The sequence below is a fragment of the Rhinolophus ferrumequinum genome, chromosome 10 (assembly GCF_004115265.2).
Source record: "Rhinolophus ferrumequinum isolate MPI-CBG mRhiFer1 chromosome 10, mRhiFer1_v1.p, whole genome shotgun sequence".
In the NCBI taxonomy this organism is placed as follows: domain Eukaryota; kingdom Metazoa; phylum Chordata; class Mammalia; order Chiroptera; family Rhinolophidae; genus Rhinolophus; species Rhinolophus ferrumequinum.
Window position 1 is genome coordinate 49,637,628 of NC_046293.1, and position 27,909 is coordinate 49,665,536.

General features: G+C 37.9%; 1 protein-coding gene across 1 annotated transcript in view; it reads right to left on the reverse strand.

The window, feature by feature from the left end:
- LOC117028798 (olfactory receptor 10AD1) overlaps positions 1-27,909 on the reverse strand; it is a 33,134-nt gene that overhangs the window by 2,896 nt on the left and 2,329 nt on the right. Inside the window, 1 exon segment of the mRNA XM_033117665.1 lies at positions 27,270-27,410. Within this exon segment, the coding sequence (XP_032973556.1) occupies positions 27,270-27,410 (141 nt within the window).

Below are 27,909 nucleotides of genomic sequence, written 5' to 3' on the forward strand. Positions count from 1 at the left end.
GATATATGAAAAAAGGCTCAACATCACTAATCATCAGAGAAATGCAAGTAAAAACCACAATGAGATATTACCTCACCCCAGTCAGAATGGCTATCATCAACAAGACAAATAGTAACAAGTGTTGGAGAGGCTGTGGAGAAAAAGGAACCCTCATACACTGTTGGTGGGAATGCAGACTGGTGCAGCCGTTATGGAAGGCAGTGTGGAGGTTCCTCAAAAAATTACGAATAGAATTACCATATGACCCAGCAATCCCCCTTCTGGGTATCTACCCAACAAATCTGAAAACATTTATACATAAAGACTAGTGTGCTCCAATGTTCATTACAGCTTTAATTACAGTGGTCAAGACATGGAAATGTCCTTCGATAGATGAATGGATAAAGAAGTTGTGATATATATACACAATGGAATACTATTCAGCGGTAAGAAAAGATGAAATAGTACCATTTGTGACAACATGGATGGATCTTGAGATTATAATGCTAAGTGAAATAAGTCAGAAAGAAAAAGTAGAGAGCCATATGATTTCACTGATATGTGGTATATAAAACCGAAAACAATGAAAGAACAAGACAAACAAATGAAGGAACAAAAACTCATAAACATAGACAATAGGGGTTACCAGAGGCTGGGGGGGGGCTCCAAAAGAGAGAAAGCGGGGTCTAATATATGGTAATGGAAAGAGAACTGACTCTGGGTGGTGAACACACTATGTGAGATATAGATAATGTATTACAGAATTGTACACCTGAAATCTATGTAACTTTACTAACAATTGCCATCCCTAAACTTAGTTTAAAAATAATTTATCTAACTTAAAATAATCATAATACATACCATATGTTAAGTATTGTTTGTTCTACATGGTTATAGGTAGTAAGATTTTTAAGCTTCAAAACAATACTATGGGATAGGTAGTCTTTCTTTTATTGTCATTTTACAGATACACAGAAAGGGTCAGTAATTTGCCCAATGTCACACAGTGAGTAAGTAGTGAAGGCCGAATGCAAATCTGCAGTCCAATTCCAGAAGCTGCATTGTCTACTACCCCCACAGCTTCTGGATTTTGGATGCCCTACAAGGATTAGCAAAAGCATTTGACAAATGAACTAAAGGAATGGTGTGTTTGTATGTGTTTAACAGATGGGTCTGTGAGGGGCACCTGATTTGTAGCATTTGCCAATTTCATGGTGTAAATACTCCCACTGTGACCTATTTCAAGCTAGAAATGTGACACCATTAAACATGGAGTTAAGAAGGGACCCATATTAGGTCACTATTATATGGTTTTCCAACCATACAAATACAATAGATGTAAATAATCTCGAGGGCATAGATAATAGTAAAATGTAGTGAAAAATCTTAGGAAGTGATGAATTTTGAGTATTTATTACCTTTGTTTTGGAATATAATTTATTTAGTAGTGAGTTTACATAATTTGTTTATAACGGCTGTATTTAACAACCAATTCTTAACATTTCTGAAAACTTAGCAGTTGGCTCTTGAGGGCTGGTACCAACTGGCTCAGCACACCACCACAGTAAAAAGGAGACGGTAGAATTATCGTTATTTGCAGAAGGTATTTCTAGGAGCAGGATGACTTTCTCCCTCTCTGTGCTTCTGCCTCAACCTTTAAGGAGGCCAGAATTTCTACCTAAACTTCTCCAATCAGGAGGAAATAAACACTTCTGACACCACTGTTGATCTTCGCTCTAGAGATAACCTAACTCTCCCTCAGTTAGGAACTGATGACATGTATGATGTACAAACATAAAATGGGGCAACCTTGTGGAAATCATGTCTTACCTCACTCTGTTGCTCTAGCTGGAAATGGTCGGTTTCACTGCAATCGGTAAGAAAGACAATCTCATGGAGCCCGAGGATGAGCTACCCCAGGGAGGACATCTGATGTTGGGGTCCCCTCTGGAAGAAAGAGTGCCCCTTTTAGTTTATATAATCCCTCACATGGAATCTCTCAAATCATTCCTGTGACTGTCTACTCAGATAAAACTTCTTTACCTATTTACAGTAATTTATAGTTTACAAAACATATTCACATATATTATTCCATTTAACTCTTACAAAAATCCTACAAAGTAGATACTATCTCTGTTTTACATCGAGGAAATTGAGGCTCAGAGAGCTAAAGTAATCACCCAAGGTCATACAACTAGTAACTGAAAGTAATGGAACTCAGACCGGGCCTTTGAAGTCCTTACAATAAAACCAAGGTGCTAAACCAAGGTGTATAGGGCAGAGATGCCACTACTTTCTGTAGGTTATACTATTAATTAATGTCTCATTTAGTCAGGGACACACACACCACACGCATGTGCACACACAGGAGTGTTACAATTTCATTATAGTTATACTCCTCATTCTTTAAATTTAATCCATGGTAAAGAAAGATTTATTATGAGGGGGGAATCCCTTTGAGATTTGAATACATTTACTAACCATTTTTTCCTCAGGCTAAATATCCACAGGCCTATTACCATGCCTTGCTATCCTTATTTCCTCATTATCTTTAAAGTTTCCAGAAATAAGAAAAGAAACAACTAAAGAAGAAATTGCTTGGAGACATGAAAGAAAGTATATAAGAACTAAATAAACACATACGTTTTACATTTTAAAAAATTCAATATATATATAATGCCTCTGGTCAACAGGCTGACCGGATCATCCCTGAAACAAAAAATTATATATCACAAAGGGGGTTGAATCAGAAGAACACTGTAAAAAGAGATTTAAGAGATTAAGAAAAAACATTCTGGGAAATATCCCTATTCAAATATGGTGACCAGCTGTTGTCCAACTCTTACAAGACAGAACCACAGGAAATGGAGGTTAAGTGCAACAAGAGTAAGAGTATTAGATTAGACAAAAGGAATACTTCACTAATTTTAATGAGGGATTTAAAAGCATCAAAGTGACTGACGAAGGAATAATGAAAAATCTTTTCTGAGGTCTTTGGAAACAGGACAGGTTCCAGTGCACAAGGTCTCGTTTCAGCTCAAAATGGCCCCAAAGCAGAGTGGACTGGAGACTATGCTTCCTTCTGTTTGCTTTCTTGTTTAGTAATCTCAAGATACATCCGCTCACTTAAATGGGAGACTGGGTGACCTCTTCCACTTCTCCCTCACTGATCTCCCCATCCAATTGGCCTTTCATTGTCTCATTTCAACTTCCTCCACCCCCTTTACACACCCTATATGCTAGTTACTATTTACCATACACAAATCCATTCATTTGTTCAGTTTTTATTTCAAGCCTCCTGTGCACACAGTCTTCTTGCCTCCATGCTTTTACACATGCTGCTCATTTTGTATGTAATGTCCTTCACCCCTATTAGCATCTGGTGAATTCTTTCCCATCTTTTGTGATGCAGATCATATGCCACATCCTCAGCAAAGTTTTACCCAGTAACTTAGAATTTCTTCCCCTTTCTTTTAGTGAAAATAGCTTAATTACTTTTAGAAGTAAGCTCTTTCAATCCCATTATTTGCTCTTTGAGCCACATGTGCTGTGGACAGTTTATACAAGGCCCCCAAAACAAATAGTAGAATTAAATTGGCTTTATAATAGACAATTCTTGGCAATAGACCAATACTGAGATATTTGACAATTTTATCATTGATTGGCTAAGAAATACATACTAAATATAACTGATAGAAATAATCGATACAAAATACAACTGAAAATAGGTAAAACTGTATGTGGTAAGGTTTAGGTCTACAAATTTTGACCTGGGAAAATGGGATTGGATAAAAACAATGCCCACAAAAGAAAACTCATAATAGCAGAAGCTATTATGGTAAAAATTGATTTGGATGGACAAAAGACTGATATAATAGAACTGTGTTGGTAAGTTAAACATAAATTAATTAATCTGGGTCAAAATGATTTCAGTATTTTTATTCACATGACAAAATTGGAAATATTCTAAGCACTATACTATACTAGAAAACTGATCAAGGAATTAATTTGAATTAATGGAATTAATTATTAGAAGTAATTTCATATCAAGAATCCATTGGCGTTGGTATAATTCTCATTTAAATGTTTGTATTCATTAACATAGAATCAATCCCAGTGTCAAAATAGTGAGGGAAACACAAAGGATCACAATAGTGGGACAAAAATATCTACTGGTTCTAAAGCACAGAGTAAGCTTTTCATTAATAATTTTTGAACAAGTAAATAAATATTTAAACCGTGTGGTTTTTGTTGATCACTTTCTAACTATATAACCCACTAACTGAAATCTGCCTGAAATTCATACGTATTTATCAAATTCATGTTAATCAAATTCGCAATATTTAATACATGACTAGATTGTTCAATCCTCTGAAATATTTGCCTTCTTTTGTGTATATCTTGTTTTCTATTTAGCTTTCTATTTAGCATTTCAAGGAGTTTTAAATTCCAATTTATCTATGGACCTTTGTTCCTTAATTTCCAACGAACAAGCAGATCACATTCTGTTAATCATAAAATGAGAAACTCAATATAAGTTCATCATACAGAGAAAAAGGGACAATTGTTCCTTTAAATTAGAAAAACCACCATCATAACATTTATTATTTCTTTATTTCATTATCCTTCTGCTTTCCCAGAAGAAAAGAGGGAAACTTGAGGTCAAGGGAAGAGGACTGAAAAATGTAAATTAATTTATTTCCTTTAGTTTGTTTTAAGGAAGCAACTAGATGCTTCACACCACAACCTAATTATAGTTGTATAAAATTCTGAATATATTTCAAAACCCACAGAAAAACAGGAAGAAAGTAGAATTGAATTTTGAATGAAAGGGAACTTCTGAGCCAAAGGTGGTAAGTCGTTAGCCCTGTGGCCCATATAGAAAGACATGTTTTATTAAGCCCGCAGCCTTTCTTTCCTTGGAAGGATATCTCACATAAAAATCTAGAGTCTAGCTTCTCAGGGAAAAACAATCTAGACCTTGCTGCACTGTGCCTATTCTAATCAGTAACTAATTGGAGTTTTGTGGTGCTTTCCCTGTTTGAAAAGCCTCAAATCCTTGCCAGTCCCAAGACTCCCAATTGTCACTTCATTGCATTATCTCTATGACCATTAGAGGGATTTGAGCTTCTGGGCTTTGTCTAAGTCATACAAGAAATCATGAAGAGAAAGACAGATTTCACTACATCAAATGGAAAACTTTGGTACGATCGAAAAAAGAAACAAAGCTACCTTACTTGTTTTTAACAGGTAACTGATTAGAAATAGATACATATACAGAGGCAATGATATATTAAATTTATTATGTAAAGAGCTCATCAAAAACACCAAGATTTTAAGAGATAAAAGGACAAGAACTCATATTTGTAGAAGTGGTAAAACCATCCCAAAGCATTCAAACTTCATTAGTAATCAAATAACAATTTTAAAACAATTAGATACCATTTCTTACCCATTAAGTTAAAAAAACAATTTTTTAAAATGATAACATCAGTGCTCGTTAAATGGTACTCCATTCTTGGTTGTAAAGCAGTTTGGCAATATGTACGAAAAGCTTCAAAAATGTTCATTCCTTTTAACATAAGATCTCTTTAATAGTACAGACCCTGGAGTCCAATTATCTGGATTCAAATACTGGTTTCTCCACTTACCAACTGTGTAAACTGAGGTGATTTAAATCAATATGCCTCAGTTTCCTCACCTCTAAGATGCAAATAATAATGATAGTACCTACATTCTTGGATCATTATAAGGACGAAATGAGTCATACTTGTGAAATTTTTAGAATAATGCTATATAAATTTGCTAAATGGGAATATATTCAACTATTTTTAAAATTTACTCTAAGAAATTAATTACCAATTGAGAAGGTGGGGATGGTTCTGGCTAAAAGAATATTGAGATGTCTAAAAATACACATCTCAAAGGATTAAAACAGATTTAGAAGGGTTGAACTCATGTGTAACTAACTAAAATCCATCAAATTTAATAATTCTTAGACATATGAACTTTAGGCAATCATATTCTGAGATGATTTCCTTAGATATTAAAATTAAGAGAAACAAAGACAGACCCCCTAAACAGATGAAAGAGAAAACTCTAACAAAGCTGATATAATCTTATTACATACGAGATGTTACAAATTTAATAAATGCGAATTTTAGGTGAACCTGTCATCGTGAAAATTAATCATTAGGCTTACAGGAGGATTGGTTTTAGGATACTTTGTTTGTTCCCTTTAGGCCATGGTGAAATTAATATCTAAATGGCTTTAGGGAATTTTGTGGGAATTAAAAGGGATACTGCTATTAAATGCCTGGCTAGGTCTAACCTACACCTATTATGGGACAAGTTATATTGTCCTAGCGTCATCAAAGACTGAGATTTATGTTCAACCATTTCTTTACCATGTAGTAGACAAATTTAACAATTTTAAAAATTGCAATATTTTCTATTATTTTATCTAGACATTTTTCAAGGTAAATGTGGTTTCTTTCCCTTTTTTCTCTCCTTGATTCTACCTTGTTATAGTTGGATCCACGGCAAAGTCTCCATATCTCTGTACTTGAGGGACCCTGAACTATACTTTATATCTACTGATGGTCTGACTAACATCTTGAGGGCGCTTGCTTGGCGTGACAGATCTTTATCACAACGGATAAGACAGAAGCATAAGCTCTAGTCACAAGCAAACTTCTCTGGCATCCACATGAGTGAGAGACAGCACCAATAGCCTTATTTCAGGTCTTTATTTTCATCTATCTTCTTAATTCTAGATGGATCTCACATCCACTCATCCTATCCATTAAAATACTTGATGGCTGTTCATAATCTTCCATCCATCCAGAGTCACAATCTAAACTATATATAAAGCAAAATTCAAATACATATGAGAATGCATTTCTCCTCCTGAAAATAGCCACCTCTAGAAGGGGGTTTAAATAATTTAGGGGGGAAAAAGCCAACCCCCCAAACTTCCTCTTTCCCTCTCAAACACCCTAAAAGATAGAGGGAAAACAAGATGAAATGGTGACCAGTTAATATACACATAGAATGATTAGTTCCTGAATATTAAGAGTTTAGCTATTTGTGTAAGATAGGTTTGTAGGAAATTATGTAGAAGGACTTTGTGATTACTGAGGGCAAAGCTGAGCATTAGCTTGGCTCTTTTCAGCAGTCTTAGTGGTCATGGTTAATGTGAACTAACTATGCTGTCTCTAAAAATTGCACTGATTGTAAAAACAATCAGAAACACAAAGATAGGGAGATGAGATTGTCCCATCTGAAAGTCTTGGAAAGAACTAGAGAGTAATCTGGTCAATGACATCAATAGTATTAAGAGGTAAAATAGATACTTTTTTGAGACCCAATATCCACATTTGAAATTCACATATATATGGCAGATGTGTAGAAAAATATTAGGGTTTGGAATTTGATAAACTAGTACTTACATCTCAGCTTTACAACTTACTAATAGCACTTTGGGATAACGTCTCTGACTTGTCGATTAATGTAAAGATTGATAATAGAAATAATATACTTAATGTGACTGACAAACAGTAATTACTTAGTACATGTTCATTAGCTTCTCCTTTACTTCTTTTCTCCCTTCTTCCTTTGTTTTTTTCCTCCCTTCTCTTTTCTTCTTTGCACCTCATGTGTTGGAAGAGATCTTTTAAGGTCTTGAACCATATTCCACTGCCATGGAAAATTCCTGGGTGGAAACTATGGTTTTTTTTAAAAATCACTTATCTGGATCAGAAAATTCTTTTGTATAGCAGATTAAACTCCTGTCCCATCTCTGACTCCTTGCCCCATTTCCTTTTAATTTTATTCATTCTGTTGATCTTAAAGAAAATAGGAAAAACTGAATCTTCATGTTACTGACCTTATTTTGTAACATATCACAAACTCTTTGAGACCCCTCAGCCATCTTTTTTTCAAAGGATAAAGAAAGAAAAATGCACAGATAAACTGGAAAACTATTCATGCAGGCAAATGGATTGAGAGTAAAGCACAAATGGGAAAGGAGGAAGAGAAATAAATTGTGAAGCAGATAAAAGAAAAAAAGGTGGATGAGAAAAAAAGCAAAAGATGACATTAATTAGGGAAACAATGTAAAAGTTAGAAATAAGAAGAACTTTTGAAAAACACCATAATCACAACAATCCCTCCCCTCTCTGTGACTTCCATGGTTTAGATTCTCTCATAAGCTCCTCACAACAACCTGTGAGGAAATTCGTGCTCTAAAAAGGCATCTCTAAGACGACTTTAAGATGGGGAAATGGAGCCTCAAGAAAGAGTAAGTGACCTTGTCAAGTAAGTGACTTGTCAAGTAGTAGCTAGAGAGGGATGGGGGCAAGACTCTAATTGTCTTTTAGCATCCTCAAAACCTCTGTGGATCGAGGCCACTTCATCATTAAAGTATTAAAGCCAAAATAAATTTTCTGGCTCCTGGGACAGTGCCCTTTTCTGCTCTTCATGCTGAAAGAAGATGGAACAATGAGGAAAGGGGGGGATCTAAAGAGAGAGATGAAGGACACCGTGAAGACAGACAGAGACTAGAAAAAGAGGTGGGAAAACCTCCAGAAAGATGGAAAGCCAAATAGGAATAGACTGAGAAGCCCACAGAAGCTTAGTGACACATGCTCTTGAATGATAAGGAACCAACCTCCCAATCTAGGGGTTTAGAACCTTCTCACTTCAACCGGTTGACTCTGAGAAGAATTGGTCTGTTCTCTGGGCTCAAAATCAGACCAGTCCTCTCATCTAAGCCATCTGCCCTTCAGCCAGAGCCATGAGGGCAGGTGGACAGTCTCATAGAGCCTGATAGAAACATGGATGGGAGATACAGAGGAAAAAGCAATTAACTGGAGAGAGTTGGGAAAGTAGTGACATCAGCTAGATGTCTAGAGAGGAAGAAGCAGCAAGTGAGAGGTAAATGGAGTCAAGATCTATGATATCTCATCCACAGCCACTGTGTGCAGAGCCCTGGTGTGATCTGAACAAAGTTGTTTGCTGAGGGAGCCAGTGAGTGTTCATCTCCAATGGATGCCAACAGAGGCAGAGTCGCTTTCCACACAGAAGTGAGCACATTCACTGACCTTCTCTATGGGCTTTGGCATATACAGGTGAAGACATTGTCTGTGCTCATATCACGCCCAGAATGGGGAGCAGTGAGTTCTGCTGCAAACCAGCTGCTCATGGAGTATGAGCTCCTGATTCTCTATTCCCTCTGACTCTACTGTACTCTCCATGCTGTCTCCTCACTCTTTCCTCACATACACAACACATCCACACACACACACACACCCAGCGTAGCAGGACATCCAACAGGCTCTCACCATCAGGGAGGTGGAAACTGCCTCTCCCTGGTCACTGACTGGAAACTGACTGTAACAGATGAACAACCCATTCTTGGTCTGCCATAGTCTGACCAGGTCTCTGGAGTTTAAGCAGATCAGACCAGTCGTAGGATCCTCAGGGAAACTGGTCCAGTGGCAGAGGGCCCTGGACTTTCTGAGTTAGTTTGGACTGCTGTTTGGAAGAACTAAGGGTCAGGATGTTTCCTACCTCCTGTGCCAGACAAAGAACCCCCATCCTCAGGTAGAACCAATCACCTTGCCCCCCAACCCAAAGGGTTTAGGGAGATCCAGTCCAACATGAGATTCCAGGAAATATAAAGGGTAAGTAAGGTTCCTTTAGAAAAAATGTCTATTCAGAAAAATTCCTAAATTGAATCAACTATGCAGTCATGTTCAAAATTTCCAGCTTGTCCCATAAACTTTTTTCTTTTTAAAGTTGGTTTAATATTATAGAATGAGAATCCAAACAAGACCCAGAACTTATAAGCAGCACAAGAAAGAGTGGGCCCAACAAGACTAATTCTGCACACCTCTGCTGGCAGAGGGGAGTTCTAATTTTCTGTCCTGCCTTGTTCAGATGGGCTTTGCAATTGCACAGGGCTGAAGCTACTGGAGCAGCATTTCAGTCTCTGCAGTGAGGTTTGCCAGGGACTTCCGGACTGGTACTGAGTTAATGTACCACACATAAATCTCTATCCCCATTTGCATCTTCTCCTCAAACAATCATTGATACCATGTGCCAAGGGACAGTCTATTTGGATGCCGAAAGCAGCCTTTTTTTAGGAACTGCAGGCGCTTAGGACATTAGTGCAACATGAGGAGAAACCAGAGAGAGAGTGAGGCAAAGGAAGGCCCGCCTGCCAGGAGGTCAGGAGACTGTTATCTACAGAACAAGGTGAGAAACAGGGTCAGCCTCTTCTAGGAGTCTCTTTAGAGAAGGGCTAATATTTTGGAAATGATTTATGAAATGAAGACAATAAACAGCTTCCAATCCAAATAGTATGGAGATAGCTTTGAATGTATCTCTCTAGCTTCGCATCAAGGTGAAGAGACATATTCTAACCTTTCCCCACATCGTTGGAGTCATTCTTGAGGGAAATTACTTCTGTGGTGGTAAACAGACCTCTCTATAGGAATAACTCGGACCTTTAGTTCTTTAACCACAAATGAAGCCCTGAAGTCTTTTGCTCACTTTTCACTAAGTCTGAAAGAGCAACATCAAACATATTGCGCCATCTGGAGGTATGAGTATTTAAAAAACAACGCTCATCCACTTTTTTAGGCTGATCAAATTATTTAACAAATAACTTGTGTGATGTGACAATTTTTCAAGCTGGGTGTAGTGGAGTATCTTGAAGGGAAAGAGCCTTCCTGAATTAAGATGATTAACTCCAAAAAAGTATGATTTTTCTTTTAGAAATAGCATAGCTGTACAAGAGGATGGCAAAACTTTGTCTTTATCACACTTTATGAAGTTCTTCATAAAATTAGGAATTTAATTGATTTATTTTTGCTTTTTTTATTTTAACTGATGCAAGTGTTTAAGGTCATGAGGTTTTCTTTGATCACTGCTTTAAATGAGCTCCATAAATTCTCACATGTAGTATTTTCATTATAACTATTTTTTAGAAATTATGTCATGTTGATTGTATGCCCCTTTGTCACCCAGGAGTTGTTTAATACAAGGTTTAAAATTTTTCTGGTGGATTTTATTAAACATTTATTATTTATTTCTAGTTTTATTGTACAGTCATGCGTCACTTAATAATGGGGATACGTTTTGAGAAATGTGTTGTTAGGTGATTTTGTCGTTGTGAAAAATTTTGTACAGTGCACTTACACAAAGCTAGGTATAGCCTACTACACATCTAGGCTAGATGGTATAGACTTGCTCCGAGGTTACAAGCCTGTACAGCGTGTTACTGTACTGAATATTATAGATAATTGTAACTCAATGGCAAATATTTGTGTATCTCAACATAGAAAAGGTACAATAAAAATATGGTATAAAAGAAACAATGGCATATCTGTATAGTGCACTTACCATGAATGGAGCTTGCAAGACTGGAAGTTGCTCTGAGTGAGTCAGTGTGTTAGTGGGGAGTGAGTGTGAAGGCCCGGAACATGACTGTCTACTGCTGCAGGCTTTATGAACTCTGCACACTTAGGCTTCACTAAATGTACAAAAATTTTTCTTTCTTCAATAATCATCCTTAGCTCACTGTAACTTTTTTACTTTATAAACTTTTAATTTTTAAAACACTTTTTGACTCTTTTGTAATAACACTTACCTTAAAACACACATTGTACAGCTGTACAAAAATATTTTCTTTCTTTACATCCTTATTCTATTTTGAATTCTTTCTCACTTTTTAAACTTTTTTGTTAAAAACTAAGACACATACTCATTAGCCTTGGTCTACACAGGGTCAGAATCATCAATATATCTGTCTTCACCGCCACATCTTGTCCCACTGGAAGGTCTTCAGGGATAATAACATGCATGGAGGACAGAGGTGTTTTTTTTGTTGTTGTTTTTTTTTTAGTGCAGTGAAACTATTCTGTATGATGCTGTAAGAATGAATAATATATGTCATTTTATATTTGTTAAAAACCATTAAATGTATAATACAAGAGTGAACCCTAATGTAAGTTAGACCTTTCTTCTATTTTAATATAAGCATTTGTTGCTGTAACTTTACCTTAAAGCACTGCTTAACTATATCTCACAAATTTTGATATGTTGATTTAAAATTTTTGTTCAGTTCAAAATAGTTTCTAATATTTCTTGTAATCTCGTCTTCAAGTCATGGATTATCTAGAAGTGTCTGTGTTTTAAAATGTTTATAGATATTTGGGAATTTTCTATATATTTTTTTGTTATTCATTTCTAATATAATTTTATTATGCTCAGATAACATAATTTGAATGATTTCAATTCGTTAAAATTCTTTATTTATTACCCAGCATTAAGTCTATCCTGGTGAATTCTCCATGTGCACCTGGAAAGGACAAGTATTCTGCCATTGTTGGCTATAGTGTTCCAGAGATGTCAATTTGGTTAACATGATTGATAGTGTTATTCAGGTGTCTTATATTTTGTGATTTCTGTCTACTTGTTAAATTGATTACGGAGATATCTCTATTATTGTCTTTTTCTCCTTCTAGATTTAATTATTTTTGCCTCATGTATTTTGAAACTCTGCTCTTAGGTTTACACATTTAGGATTGTTATGTCTTCTCAGTGAATTCTCCTCTTATTAACCTTTGTCTAATTATAATATAATAACTCCAGTTTTCTTTTGATTAATGTTTGTATGATATATTCCTTTTACATCTGACAATCTCTGTCCTTTTACAGGTGTGTTGGAACCATCTTAATATAATCAATGATAATGATTTGATTAAAATCTACCATATTACTAGTTATTTTCTATTTGTTCCATCTGTTTTTTGTTCTTTTTTCCCTCTTTCTTGCCTACTTTTACATTAATTGGTATTTTTGATTCCATTTTATCTTCACTATTGGCTTATTTACACCTTTTTAAAATTGTTACTTTAGTGATTGCCCTAGAATTTTTAATAGACATATTAATTAATTACAGTCTACCTTCAAATAGTATTATGACACTGCATGTGTACAGTAATAATTTAATAACGATATGCTCCTAACTCCTCTTCCAGTTCACTGATTTTTTTCTCCTTGGCTATGTAAATTCTACTTATAAGCCGCTTGGAGGCATTCTTCATCACTATTACCATGGTTTTTTATTATTATTATTTCTAGTATTTCATTAGCCTTTTTCCTTTACTTCCCATTTCTGTCCTGAAATTACCCAACTATTGATGTATGTATGGCTCATCTTTTCTACTAGAATCTTTCACATATTAATCAGAATCATTTTAAATTTCCTGTCTGATAAGGTAAATATCTGATTCAGCTTTTTCTGTTTTTGTCTTTTTCTTGCTTTTTAAAATATGTGACTCTTAATTTTTGGTTGAAAGCCAGATAGCGTATGTAGGACAGCAGAGACTGCAGAATATAGTAGTACACCTGACGTGGCCACGATCTAGTGTCTATAATTGTGGGGAAATTCTCAGTTTACCTCACTGTCCCTCCAGTTATCACCTCAGTTCCCTTCAGTTTTCAAAGGAACGTTCCTTAAAGAATTGTCTGTATAAATTATCTCTACTTCCTTATGTTTCTTTCTTTATCCCATTGTAATCTGCCTTCCATCCCAATTCCTCTGGAACTATTCTTTTTTTTTTAATTTTTCAATTATAGTTGATACACAATATTATATTAGTTTCAGCTGTATAGCATAGTGGTTAGACATTTATATAACTTACAAAGTGATCACACCAATAAATCTAGTCCCCAGTTGATACCATACATAGTTATTACAATATTATTGACTATTCCCTATGCTATACTTTTACATCCCCATGACTACTGTGTAACTACCAATTTGTACTTCTTAATCCCTATACCTTTTTCACCCATCCCCATACCCCCGTCGTATATGGCAATGATCAAAATGTCCTCTGTATCTATGAGTCTCTTTCTGTCTTATTTGTTTTTTTTTATTTTGTTCTTTAGATGCTACATATAAGTGGAATCATATAGCACTTGTCTTTCTCTGTCTGACTTACTTCACTCAGCACCATACCCTCGCAGTCTGTAAGGGTGAAATTTGGTAAATCAACAACATAGACTGAATTTGCAGTTTGATCCACCCTGATATTCAGCTATTTCCTCTTTGTTTCTCCCCTCATTGATTAACTGAAAAACTCTGTTTTAGTTCCTTTCTCAAGGCTACCCATACCTCATTAAACCATTTAATTAACAGAATCCTAACCTGAAAAGAGCAATTTCTTAATCTTCAAGTGTCCAGACACTGGAAGACACATAAAGCCCCAGACCTCGGTGGTTCAGGACGAGTCGGGAGTCCAGAGATAACATTATCTTAAAACAGACCAGACCCTGGGAAGCGATGTCAGCCCTCAGACCTGCCTGACTGACTCCCCCTGTCCTTTGTTCTTCTTGTGTACCTATAAAACCTTCTGACCTGTCTAGGAACAGGGAGGTGGCCTTTGGACAGGAGTCCGCCATCCTCCCAGAATGCCGGCATTCTGAAGAAACCTGCTTTTCTTTCCACCAACGTTGTCTCTCGATTTTGAACGTTTGCAACCGGCAGGCAGCTGGAACTTAGCACGGCCTCAGGACCGTCCATGTTGCTGGAGACAGCAAGATTTCATTCTTTTTTATGGCTGAGTGGAACTGTTCTCATGAAAGTCTCCAATAATGTAGATGGCCTCTTATCTATCCGAGTTGTATTTAGTCTCTCAGCTGTTTCCTTTTTCTTTCTTGAAACAACAGACTCCTTCCTACCCCATATTCATTCACATTATTCTTGTTGTTGTTGTTGTTGTTGTTGTTATTAGTTTAACAAAATCCTAGTCTTATTGACTACAGATTTTCATCAGCTGAAAAGACATTTTTTTCAGGCTTCCTTGCATATAGAGATGGTCATTTGACTAAGTCCCAGCCAGTGAGACAGATATAAGCAAGTCTCTGGATGGGGTTTCCTTTAAAAGGGGTAGGGGCTGACTCTGCTGGGTTTTGCCCCTTGCCCAACCCAATCCCCCCCCTTTTTTTTTGCCTGGAATGAAGACATCACCATTGGAATCCAGAAGCTCTTTTGCAACTGAGATGACCTTGAGGATACTAACATACTATCACTTCTGCCTACATTCTATTAGTCAAAGAAAGTCACATAGCCAAGTCCAGATTCAATGGGCAGAACTGTATAGTCACATAACAATAGATAGGGATTACTATCCTATTACAAGAAGAAGGAAACTAGTATATTAAGTCAACCTATGTAACAGCTCATTTCAGAAACCCAGGAGTCATTTTTGACTCCTCCATTTTCCTCACTCCCCACATCTAATCCATCAGGGCAGCCCACTAAACCTTTTGTCAAAGTACGTATAGAATTCATACTTTTTCTTCCTGCCACCCTAATCTGAGATATTATCATCTCTTGCATGGGCTCCAAGAGTCTCCTAATTGGTCTTCTCATTTTTACTCTTACCCTCCTTCTATCAATTTTCCTTAATGCAGCAAGACTGATCCTAAAATGTAAATCACTTTGAATTGTTCATTCACTTCAAAAATAACTTTCTGTTGCACTTAGAATAAAATTTAAACTCCTAAAAATAGCATTCAAGGCCATGTATTGTCATCTCTCTACCTATCTCTCCAATCTCATCTCGTTCTGTTTTTTTCTTTATTCACTATTTTCCAGCCACATGAGTCTTATTTTAGAAACTTACTTTCCAAGCTCTTTGCTATTTCATTGCCTTTGCATATGCTGTTGCATCTATCTAGAATGCTCTTTCCCTAATTTTTGCTATGACTAGCTCATTCGCATTCCTTAAGTCTCAGATTATAGCGAGATCTATCATTTTCTCAGATAGGCCTTCTCTTACCCTCCTCTCAAAGCTGGTCCCCCTGCTATTCTCTACCTAGCTCTTGGATTTTATCCTAACTCTTACTTGTCTGTTTACTGATCTCCTCACCTAGAGGGTAAGCACCAGAAAGGCATGAGCCATTTCTCTGTTGTTCATTGTCATAGCCCCACATCTGTCCTTGACCCTGGCACTTTGTAGGGTTTTGTTTGTTTGTTTGGTTTTGGTTTTTCTATGTTGAATGAGTGAAAGAATGAATAAACGAGATAACAAAGGTCTGATCCAGGGCAGTGGCCATGGAGAAAGAAAGGAGAGAACACTTGAAAATTTTAAGTTTCAGGTTAAATGCCCCATCCTCTCCAAGGCTTGTCCTTATCTCTTCAGTCAGAAATTGAGTACAGTGTCCCATGGCTGAACGTCCTCTGATTTCTGTTGATGCCTCATTTGTGGTTCTTAACATTCCCTAAGTCTCGCGGTGATTATTTTGAATGACTTCTTTCCTGCCAGATTTTTATCTATCTTAGGCAAAGACTGTATTTTATTCTTCTGTCTCTCATAATATGCAGCACCCTGCTAGGTACATAGTAGACTGAATAAGTGTTTTGAATGAAAGAATGAGGGAATGACCTGAACATTTTCCAGTTCTAAGTTTGAGGGGAAGGGGTCTCCATAGATTGAGTCCCTGGATTACTTCGCTGTGACTCATCCTTTTGGGGAGAGGCCCATCCTGCTTGTCAGTTTTCCAATCTCATTACAAAGGTAATTTGTCCAGAGCATGAGCTTGCCATACTTCTTTCTGGTGTTGACCAAAGAAAGATGCAAATAATGGATTGATCTTTTTCCAGATTTAATAATCTCAAGGAAAAGCCTGTTATTCCCCCAAAGAATTATAATACAGAGCATTTCCCAGCACATCCCAGTTGGGCCAATAGACATGACTTTGAGTTTCCAAACTTTTCTACCTGGGGAAGCCTGGTAATAGTATTAAGCACACTGAGGACGCACTCGGGTCCCAGCCGGCCTCTCATCCTCCCTCCTCTGGTATGTGTGGGAATAGACCTAAGGGGAGGAGAAGGTAGAGTCAAACTGGAACGCTCAGTGGCTCATTAGCATTTGCAACTTAGAGATTCCCAGAGGTTTCAAGTGTGGAAATCCCTACAGGCAGCTTTAGTTCAGGTCAGTTAAGATCAGCCTGAGTTTTGCTTTTACTCTAAATGAGTCTCAGGAGGTTAGGTAGGAAGATGCCGACAGGAACTCCCCAAAAGACAGCCCAAAGAGGATCAGGAACAGCTGGGATTTATTAAAGGGTGAGCAAAGGGCACATGTCCAGCATATATCCTTGCAGATCTTGTTCCTCCCATAATGAGTAACCTGGCAGCTCCAGGGCCAGCTCTCTGGGCTAGGTTATGTGACTTAAAGACTGCTCCCAAAAGGCCCTCTGTACTCCCATCCTAAATCTTTCCTTTGCAGTTACTTCTGGATTAGTAAAGAGAGGTTGGTCTCTGACTTTCAGACATCTCTGTTAACATGCACTTCTCTAATTTACCCCAATCAAAAGTAGCCAGATCAAATCCCTTTCTGGAAACAGGACCTTTATCTCATTGTATTCTGCATTAGATTGTTTCTAACAACAACAATAAAAACAGAAGAAAACAATCCAATTATTCCACAATAGATGAACTGTTAAGTGAACTATGGAACACGTATATAATGGCATTTTATACAGTCATCAGAATATTTATGAGTTGTTTACTCCATGAATATCTATTTACCTATAACTTTAATGAAAAATCAGGATGAAGAATTCTATATATCTTATGAAAAAGCTATATAAAATAACATTTAGGCGAGGGATAAATACAAATATACCAAAATGATAACCATACAAGTACTATGAATACTATTTCCTAATTGTTACTTTTCTTTAAAATTTTCTATACTTTCAATAGCATGTATTACTATCATAATCAGGAAAAAAATGCATTAAAATGGTAATGGAGCCATTTAGCACAGAGTTACGACTTTCTTACATAACACCAAAGAAAAATCACTGATCAATGTATTTGTTTCCTAGGGCTGCCATAACAAATTACCACAAACTGGGAAGTTTAAAACAGAAATTTATTTTCTCATAGTTCTAGAGGCTAGAAGTCCAAAATTAAGGTGTTGACAGGGTTGGTTCCTTCTGGAAGCTCTGAGGGAGAATCTGTTCTATGCCTCTCTCCTTCTGATGGTTGCTGGAAATCTTTGGCATTCGTTGGCTTGTGGACACATTACCCCATCATCACATAGACTTCCTTCTCCCTGTGTGTCTGTGTCCAAATTTCCCTTTTCTTATAAGGACACCAGCCATTGGACAGGTGCCTACCCTAATCCAATATGACCCCATCTTAACTTGATTACATCTGCAAAGAGCCTATTTCCAAATAATGTCACATTCACAGAGAAGTTGCTGAGAGAATAAATACCCAGAACTCATTCTTTGTTCTACCTCTCATCTCCAGCCAGTGCCCCTCTTGGTATCTTGGTAGAACCCAAATGGAAGCCAGAGCGCATGATGGAGATCCGCATACTAATCATCCGCTGGGAGCACTGAGCAGGGTGGAGAATGGATTTGTAAGGGAAAAAGAAAGATATCCAGCACATTGGGTATTTATTTAGTGTCAAGAATGTTTGTCTGGACTGAGGCCTCAATTCCTCCATAGTAGTTGGTGAGAGGCTGCCCTCAGCTCCTTGCCACATGGGCCTTTACATTTTGCTTCATCAAAATAAGCACCCAAGAAGAGCCAGAGAGAGAAAATGCCAACCAGATGGAAGCTGGAATCTCTTATAACCTAATTGTGGAAGTGACAGCCCATCATTTTTCCTGTATTATGTTTATTAAGAGCAAGTCAGTAGGTCCAGTCCACAGTCAAGGGGAAAGAATTAAACAAAAATGTAAACAACACTGTCCCTCTTCATTCTCTCTAATAGACTCCTAATTTTGTTACCCCTCTTCCTAATGACCAAATGCTCTAGGGGTAGCTGGGTCCCTTCCCAGCTCTAGTCGGTCAATCTAATTTAGCCTTAACCAATCATGGTGATCCTATTTCCCTTGCCGTGGGTTACTTTAAGTATTTGTATGAGTATGATAAAAATCTAGTAAAAAATATGTAAAGCTAATCTCCTCGGAGACTTCTGGGGAGATCATGCTCACTCTTAAAAGGGATACAAACAAATAAGTCAGACAGAAAAAGTCGAGAACCATGATTTCACTGATATGTGGTATATAAAACTGAAAACAACAAAGGAACAAGACAAATGAAGAAACAAAAACTCATAGACACAAACAAGTTTAGTGGTTTCCACAGGGTAGGGGAGAGGGTGGTAGATGAGGGTAAAAGGGATCAAATATGATCCCTTTTGATGTGATGAAAGGAGAACTGACTCTGGGTGGTAAACACATAATGTGATACTATATAGATGATGTATTACAGAATTGTATACCTGAAACCAATGTAATGTTACTAACAACTGTCACCCCAATAAATGTTATTTTAAAAAAAGGGAAGATACAGACAGGGACACTTCCTGCTCCTCTGAATGTAGTTTTGGGCATTTGCTGTCTAAAACTATATCAGCCATCTTAAAAGTGCATGGGCATTCAAACTAAGAGGGCAAATCAAGTGAGAATGTCAGAGTGGAAAGATTTAAAAAGCATCTGGGCTTCTGAAGAGATCATCGAGTTGTTGAATTACTGTATTTTGCCATGTATAATGCACTCCCGTGTATACGAGTGTAATGCACACCCACATTTTTGGCCCAAACTTTCAGGAAAAATATCTTTCAATTCGAATTTTTATTTGTTTACATTTAGGTACTTGTTTTTTGTATTATAAAGGAATTTTAGCATTTATTTTTTAACATGTTATGGTACAAGAAATGTTATGTAACAAATAATTACAAAACAGAAGAACAAATACAAGGTACAAGAAATTTTATGTATCGGTAACAAATTTATGATATTTGTGCATCATAGAAGGCCAAGAACGCTGTCACTGAAAGTTCATCATAAGTTCAACAAAACCAATTATCATATTCCAGTGTATTCTTTTGCATACGGATATCGTTATCGATTTCTAGAGTTACACTTCTAACTCATAAGCATAAATAAAAGAATTAAAAACATTTATATAGATACGGAATTAGTACTACAGCTGTATAATGTGCATCCTTATTTTTCCCTCACAAATTTGGGCAAAAACGTGCACAGTATACATGGCAAAATACGGTAACCAATCCTGGATCATTTATCTCTGTAGTCCCTGTTATGTGATTTAACAATGTTTTTGGCTATATCTACTCGGGCAAGGGACTCAAAAGAAAAAAATAAACAAAAAAACCCCAATGTATTTATTGTTTTGTCACTTTTCGTTGGATTTATATTACATGCAACTGAAAGCATCCCAACAGATAATAATGTGCCTTATTTCTTAAATAGCAGCTATCACATACAGATATTTAACTGTTGAACAAGTTATTTAATGTCTTTACCTTGGTTTTTTCACCTGTAAAATGAGAGCAATAATAGTACCTATGTAATATATCTCTTGTAAAGATTAAATCCATCAATGTACATAAAGTGAACAATACCTGACACATTACAAGGGTGCAATAAATGTGAGATATTATTATAACTTATGTCAGACATTAAATTAGGCAACTTCCATAGTCATTTGTTTTCCCCAGTGAGGAAGACATTATTACTTTTATTTTACTGGTGAAAAAAATGAGATCAAACAGATGAAATAATTTATTCATAGTCACACAATAACTGTATTAGGTATGGACTAGTATATCTCCATTTTATAGATATGGAAATTGAGGTTTAGTCACACAACTAGTAAATAGCAGAGTCAGGATTTAAAGCCAGACATTCTACTTCCAGAGCCCATGCTTTTAACCACTATTCCATGCCCTGCCTCCAGATGGATCATATTTTATTGAACCATTCTCTTATTGTTGGATAATTAGGTTTCTAAACTTTCACTGTTACAAGTAAATGAACATCTTATACACATATCCTTGACACAGTTGCACAACTATTTCTGTATGATAAATTCCTGAAATGGAAGAGGATCTGTTTTTTAATATCCAACAATGCTTTGCATAATCAAAGGAACAAAAATCAGAAATTAATAAAAACTTTTTAACATGAGCTAGAGCAAGCCATTTGAGTTGGAGAAAAGAGAGATCTGTGCGTATTTTCTAAATTGCACTTGAATATGCAAATTAGGAGCAGATCTGTGCTCCCAGCCACCACCCCCAACCACACAAATTTAGGACTCTGTGTTTTTGGTATTATCTTGAGGTTAGAACAAGAGTATGAAAAAAAAAGTCAGAGGGAAACTTATGGCTGGGCATCCTAGGCCTGGGGCTGCTTGTTCTAGTCTTTTCCACAGCTACTCTCACCCTCAGTAGCTTCTTTCCCCCTTTGTTCCTCTAGAGCTTCCCCCACCTCATTGGAAAGCAGGGATGTGGAGTGACGGAGGGGAGATATTCCATTGATAGGAAGTACATGGCGTCATCCAGAATTAGTATTCATGGCTGACATGATGATTTTGGATATTGGTATTATTTGTGTCATCCCCATTCATTTATTCATCGTACAAATAGGTACAGAATACCTATCATTTGGCAGGCACTGTTCTGAAGGCCAGAGGTACATCAGTAAACAAGAGCCAAAGTTCCTTGTCCTTGTGGAACTATATTCTCCAACAATTTATTAAATGAATGACTACACAGGAAACACCAATACACAGATTCATTATGCCATCCATGAATACTAATACCATTTAGAGAATCTCTTCTACCTTATTCCAGAAATTCTCTCTATCTTCACTCCAGTCCCCAGAAACGTCCAAAATATTTGCTCCTCCAGCAAAACAATGCCTCTCTCAGGAACACAACTCAAAACTTAACTTCTTCACCTGAGTAAACAAGGTGAGTGATATTAGAAATTTGGAGATATAAGAAAGATCCAAGATGGTAGAGTAGATAAACACTGTGCCTATGTCCTTCCATGAACACATTAAAATTACAACTAAAGTATAAAACAATCAACCTGGAGAACCAACTAAAGTCTAACTGAACAGAAATCCTAGAACTAAAATTATAAAGAAGCCACGCTGAGACTGGTAGGAGGCGTGGAGACTCAGAATGGGCTCCAAACCCCCCTGTGGCTGTTGAGAATCAGGAGAGATATCTTGGCCATGGAGATTCCCCCCAAAGGAGTGAGGGACCCCACTCCCTCACACCAGTCTCCCCAGCCCAGAGTACTGGTGCCAGGAAGAGGAGCCCCCACAACTTCTGACTGAAAACAGTGGTGATTCCAACCATTTGGGTGGGACAGAAGGCTGTGGGAAACCCAGACATCCTCTTAAACGGCCCGCAAACAAACTCACTCACTCACAGGCACTCACCTTTGGCTCCAGTGGAGGGATGGTGACTCGGGGGGCCTCGGTGACATATGGGGCACAGACTGAGGTTGTGTCTTCCGGGGGAGGACTAGAGGACAGTTGGCATTTTTCCAGTAACGAGTCTTCCTCCCCTGTAGCCAGCAGGCGGGCGCCATCTTTCCTATGTTGAGCCCGCCCCACAGGCCAAACCTGAATCTGATTGGCCTGGTGTGCTCCACTGCTCCTCCCTGCTGACTCAGCTGGGACCCCACTGCACCAACTCATGCACCGCTGGAGGCACTTTCTCTGAGAGCCGCCAGCCCCTCCCCCATCGCACTCTTTCTTGGAAAACAATCAGAGTCCATGGGCCCCAGGCAGGCTGTGACTGGCCTCCATGTGCTCTGAGACTTTTGCTGAGTCACTCCAGGCCCAGCACTGGCACCAAACCAAAGTCTACATTAACCTGGGGATCACAACTCTTCCCACTTTAGTGACTCCCTGAGACCCTGCCTCATCCAACTCACATACCACATGAGACTATCAGTGGCTGAGCCTTAAGGGAGCTGGCAGGCGGCAGCAGGCCTCCAGGTGTCCTGGTTTTCTTGGAGTTACCTCAGGTCTGGTATTAGTGGCAGCTGTCCTCAGTTCACAGCATGGCCTTTCCCACGTGCCTCCAGGTTTAGCACAGGCAACAAACAACCATGGATCACTTATTAGCTCCTACCAGGTAGCCCCCGGCCAGTCACAGGCAGTGGCTGACCTAGGCCCACACCAAAGGCGCTCCCAAGAGGCCCCAGAACCAACATACTTGGAGGTTGGCTTCAGATCATAGCAGAGCACCACCCAATTAGCCCCACAAGTGGCACACACGAAGGGTGGTCTCAACAGGTACCAGAGCCCACTGAGGCAAATCCCACTCACTGGTGTAAGCCTCTTGCACAGCAGCCCATAAGCTGTGGATGTGGGCAAACCCCACAGCCAGTCAGCCGGAGGGTCAATCCCACCCCCTGACATGCCAATAGCAATCAAGGCTCAACTATAACAGGAGAGCACAGACAACCCACACAAGGGACACTCCTGGACCCAGCTCAGGTGATGAGGAAGACTGTGCCACTGGGCCCCACAGGACACCTACTACTTAAGGCCACCCAGCCACGACTGGGAAACACAGCAAATCTACCTAGGATATAGAAACAAACACAGAGAGGCAGCCAAAATGAGGAAACAAAGAAATGTGTCCCAAATGAAAGACCAGGAGAAACACCCAGAAAAAGAACTAAACAAAATGAAGGCAAGCAACCTACCAGAGACAGTGTTCAAAACAATGGTTATAAGGGTGCTCAAGGAACTTAGTGAGAACTTCAACAAAGAGATAGCAAGCATAAAAAAGGACATAGAAACCATAAAAAAAACAACCAGTCAGAAGTGAAGAATACAATAACTGAAATGAAGAATGCACTACAAGGAATCACCAACAGACTACATGAAGCAGAGGGTGAAATCAGTGATTTGGAAGACAAGATAGCAGAAAACACCCAATAGGAACAACAAAAAGAAAAAAAATGTTTAAAAATTAGGATAGTTTAAGAGACCTCTGGGACAACATCAAGAGTAACAACATTTGCATCATAGGGGTACCAGAAGGAGAAGAGAGAAAGCGGGAGATTGGGAACCTATTTGAAGAAATAATGACTGAAAACTTTCCTAACCTGCCTGAGGAAATAGACATACTAGTCTAGGCAGCATAGAGAGTCACAAAAAGAATGAACCCAAACAGGCCCACACCTAGACACACTGTAATTAAAATGGCAAAGGTTAAAGACAAAGAGAATCTTAAAAGCAGCAAGAGAAAGGAAACTAGTAACTTATGAGGGAGCTCCCATAAGATTGTCAGCTGATTTCTCAACAGCAACTTTGCAGGCTAGAAGGGATTGGCCGGAAATATTCAATGTGATGAAACAACCAAGACTATGCTCCCCAGCAAAGCTATCATTTAAAATAGAAAGACCAATAAAGAGCTTCCCAGACAAGAAAAAGCTAAAGGAGTTCATCACCACCAAACCAGTATTACAAGGAATGTTAGAGGAATTTCATTAAGATGGAAAAAAAAGAGATCAAAATTATGAATAATAAAATGGCAATAGCTACATATCTATCAACAATTATTTCCAGTGTTAATGGATTAAATTCTCCAACCAAAAGACATAGGAGAGCTGAATGGATAAGAAAAAATGAACACTTACATTTGCTGCTTACAAGAGACTCTCTTCAGATTGAAAGACACAAAGACAGAAAGTAAAGAGATGGAAAAGATATTTCATAAAAATGGAAAAGAAAAATTTTAAAAAGCTGGGGTAGCAATACTTACACCAGAAAAAACAGAGTTTAACACAAAGACTATAAGCAGAGACAATGAAGGGCCCAGTAGTCCCACTTCTGGGTATTTATCTGAAGAAACCCAAAACGCTACTTAGAGGGGACATGAGCATCCATGTGTTCATTGCAGCATTGTTTACAATGGCCAAGATGTGGAGTCCATCGATGGAAGAATGGATAAAGAGGAGGTGGTACATATATACAAAGGAATATTGCTCAGCCAGGGAAGGGAATGTATTTTTGTCATCTGCAGTGGCGTGGATGGACCTGGAGGGTACTGTGCTGAGTGGAGTATGTCAGATAGAGAAAGACAGATGCAATGTGATTTCACTTATATGTGGAATCTAAGAACAAAATTAACAAACAAAACAAAAACAAACTCATAGATACAGAGAACATTTTGATGATTGCCAGATGGGAGGGGGTTTGGGTGTATGGATGAAAGAAGGGGAAGGGATTAAGAAGCACGAATTGGTTGTTAGAAAGTAGTTATGGGGATGTAGGGTGTAGCATAAGGGATATAGTCAATAATATTGTAATAACTATGTATGGTGTCAGATGGGTACTAGATTTGTTAGGGTGATAGATGATAGAAGGAAATAATTCGAAATGAGCAGGGTGAAAAAGGTGAAGGGATTAAAAAGTAAAAATTGCTAGTTACAAAATAGTCATGGGGATGTAAAGTACAGCATAGGGAATATAGTCAATGATATGGTAATAACTATGTACAGTGCCAGGTGGGTACTAGACTAGTCAGGGGGATCACTTCCTAAATTATACAAATGTCTAACCACTGTGCTGAACACCTGAAATTAATATAAAATAATGTTGAATGTCAATTGTAATTGATAAATTTAAAAGGGGGGGAAAGGGGAAGGGGAATAAGAGGTCCAAATTTCCAGGTATAAAAAAAAATAAACCATGGGGATGTAATGTACAGCCTAGGGAATATAGTCAATAATATTGTGATAGCGTAGTACAGTGTCAGATGGGTGCTGGACTTATCACGGTGATCACTTCTTTAGGTATATAAATGTTGAATAAATATGGTGTACCCCTGAAAGTAATATAATATTGTATGTTAGTTATATTTTTCATAAAAATCTTTAAAAAAGGAAAATAAAAGAAGAAAAAAACAAAACAAAATGTAAAAATATTTTGTTTTTTAATTGGGATATATATAAAAGTCAGAAGACATAGCTAGAAAAGGTGTCAGAAGTTGTCTCTCAGGAGACAACACTTGGGGAAGTAACGAGGAGTTGGGGTAGACAGCCATCATATTCACAATACGTCTTTTAATACTATTTGACTTTTTATACTTAGTGTATGTACTATGTTAATCAAAATCAAAAGTAATATTTAAAACCACTGGGTTTAAATTGAGGCCATATGCCTGATTTGGGCCTGTACTGACATTGGATGCTCATGCTGAATATCCAGCTTGCTCTGTCCTTGTAAATGCCCACATTTTACGTCCCCCTCCTTACTCTCCAAAATGCACAAAGAAATCTCATGGACATAGAATGGGGGGGGGATAAACTATATCCCTTAGGCAAAATCGGCTTGCTGCCCGTTTTTGTGTGACCTGTGAGGTAAGAATGGCTTTTACTATTTTAAATGGTTGAAAAAAAATAAAAGAAGAATATTTTGTGATGTAAAATGATATCACACATAAAATTGTATCCATGCTCATTTGTGTACATTTTGTCTATGGTTGCTTTTGTGCTACAGTGGCAGAGCTGAGTAGCTGTGACAGTGACTGGTTAGCAAAGTAAAGAATATCTGCTATCTGGCCCTTTATAGGGAATGTTTGCTGACTCATGACTTAGTATCACAGAATGGTATGTGTAGGACCACCTGTCCTCTTTTAGCACCCTTCTGAAATCTATTCCAGAAATACATGTACATATTAGCAAACGCACACTCCAAACTATCAGAAAATCCTCTCCCCTGGCTTTGGTATTGTAGCTTTATGTCGAATTTCATCATAGAAATTCGATGGCAGTACCCATTTCCCAGCATTATGATTTCTGAATTGTTAACATATAGCCTGTCATCTTCTCCATAAGAACAAAGAAAAACTTACTTAGGATCTGACTATAAGAAAATTGGGGATGCCATCTTCCAGTCTCTAGCATTACTGTGAGCAGGATGCGAGGGAAATTAGAAAGGTGGGTGATCCAGAAAAGAAGGAAGTAATTAGAAATGAGCAATATCCTGATTTTCTTCATTAAACAGGGTCTATCTCCCCAAAGGTAGCCCTATTAGCAACGCTTGGAAAATGAAAGCTGAAATGTAATTTTTGTATTTTTTTTCATCATTAATTTGAAATCTAGGTCTATTCTCCATAAAATTGATTTTAGAAAGGTAGTTTGACTTTAAAACTTTTTCTTGGTAGGCCCTAGGGTAGTCCCAATCTGACTTTGCCTCTCAGAAAGTGAGCTTAAGAAGTTTCGGGTGGGAACAGAGGATAGAGGTCATAAACTGTTCTCTGTCCTGTCAGTCCATATCAGGTTTAAACTACTGAAACATTTCTACTCACTTACCTGGGCCTTCCCTGTTCCTCTAGTCTGGGAGACAGATGTTGTGAGCCTTCCTCTTCGAGCAGTTCTTCATGTTATGGTTCAGTTTTCTCTACTGGGGAACTCAGTGATGCCAGCTCCACCAAAAGAACTCTCTGGTCCTGTTCTGGATTGACAGTGACCTGAAGGCCATTCCTTGCTGCTTTAGCATTTAGGGTTAAGGTTGCTTGGAAAACTGGCTTGAGTTTTGTGTAGACCTGAGGAATAAGAGAAGAGGAAAGAGTCCTGTTTTCAGGGGTTGTTAGGGACATTAAAGAAATTTCCAAAAGATTCTGGCCTAAAGCAAGAGCTAGGATCTACTGAAATATAGGAGTACTGAGAGTTAGCAGGAGGACCTTCTAATCGCTACTCAACTTTGTTGCCCTGGATTATACCTCTAGTTTCGTTCATTCCCATCATGACCTTTGCTGTGCTTTATTAGTTAATAACTTCAAGCAAAGAGACAACATTGGGGGATATAGGGTCTCAGGAAGGAATCACTAACCTCTTCTCTCAAAATATTAGGGACTCAAAAGAAACATAAATCTCCATATAACAGAAGAAGGATACTGCCCCCATCATACACCATTCCATTACTGCTCACTGTTCTCCTTTCTGGCAGAAAATTCTCAAAAACATTTACCAGTATTCCACATGCTGAATTTGTATGTGTTCTTATGAGAAACAAAGAAGCAATGAGCCCCATTCCTTCTCTCC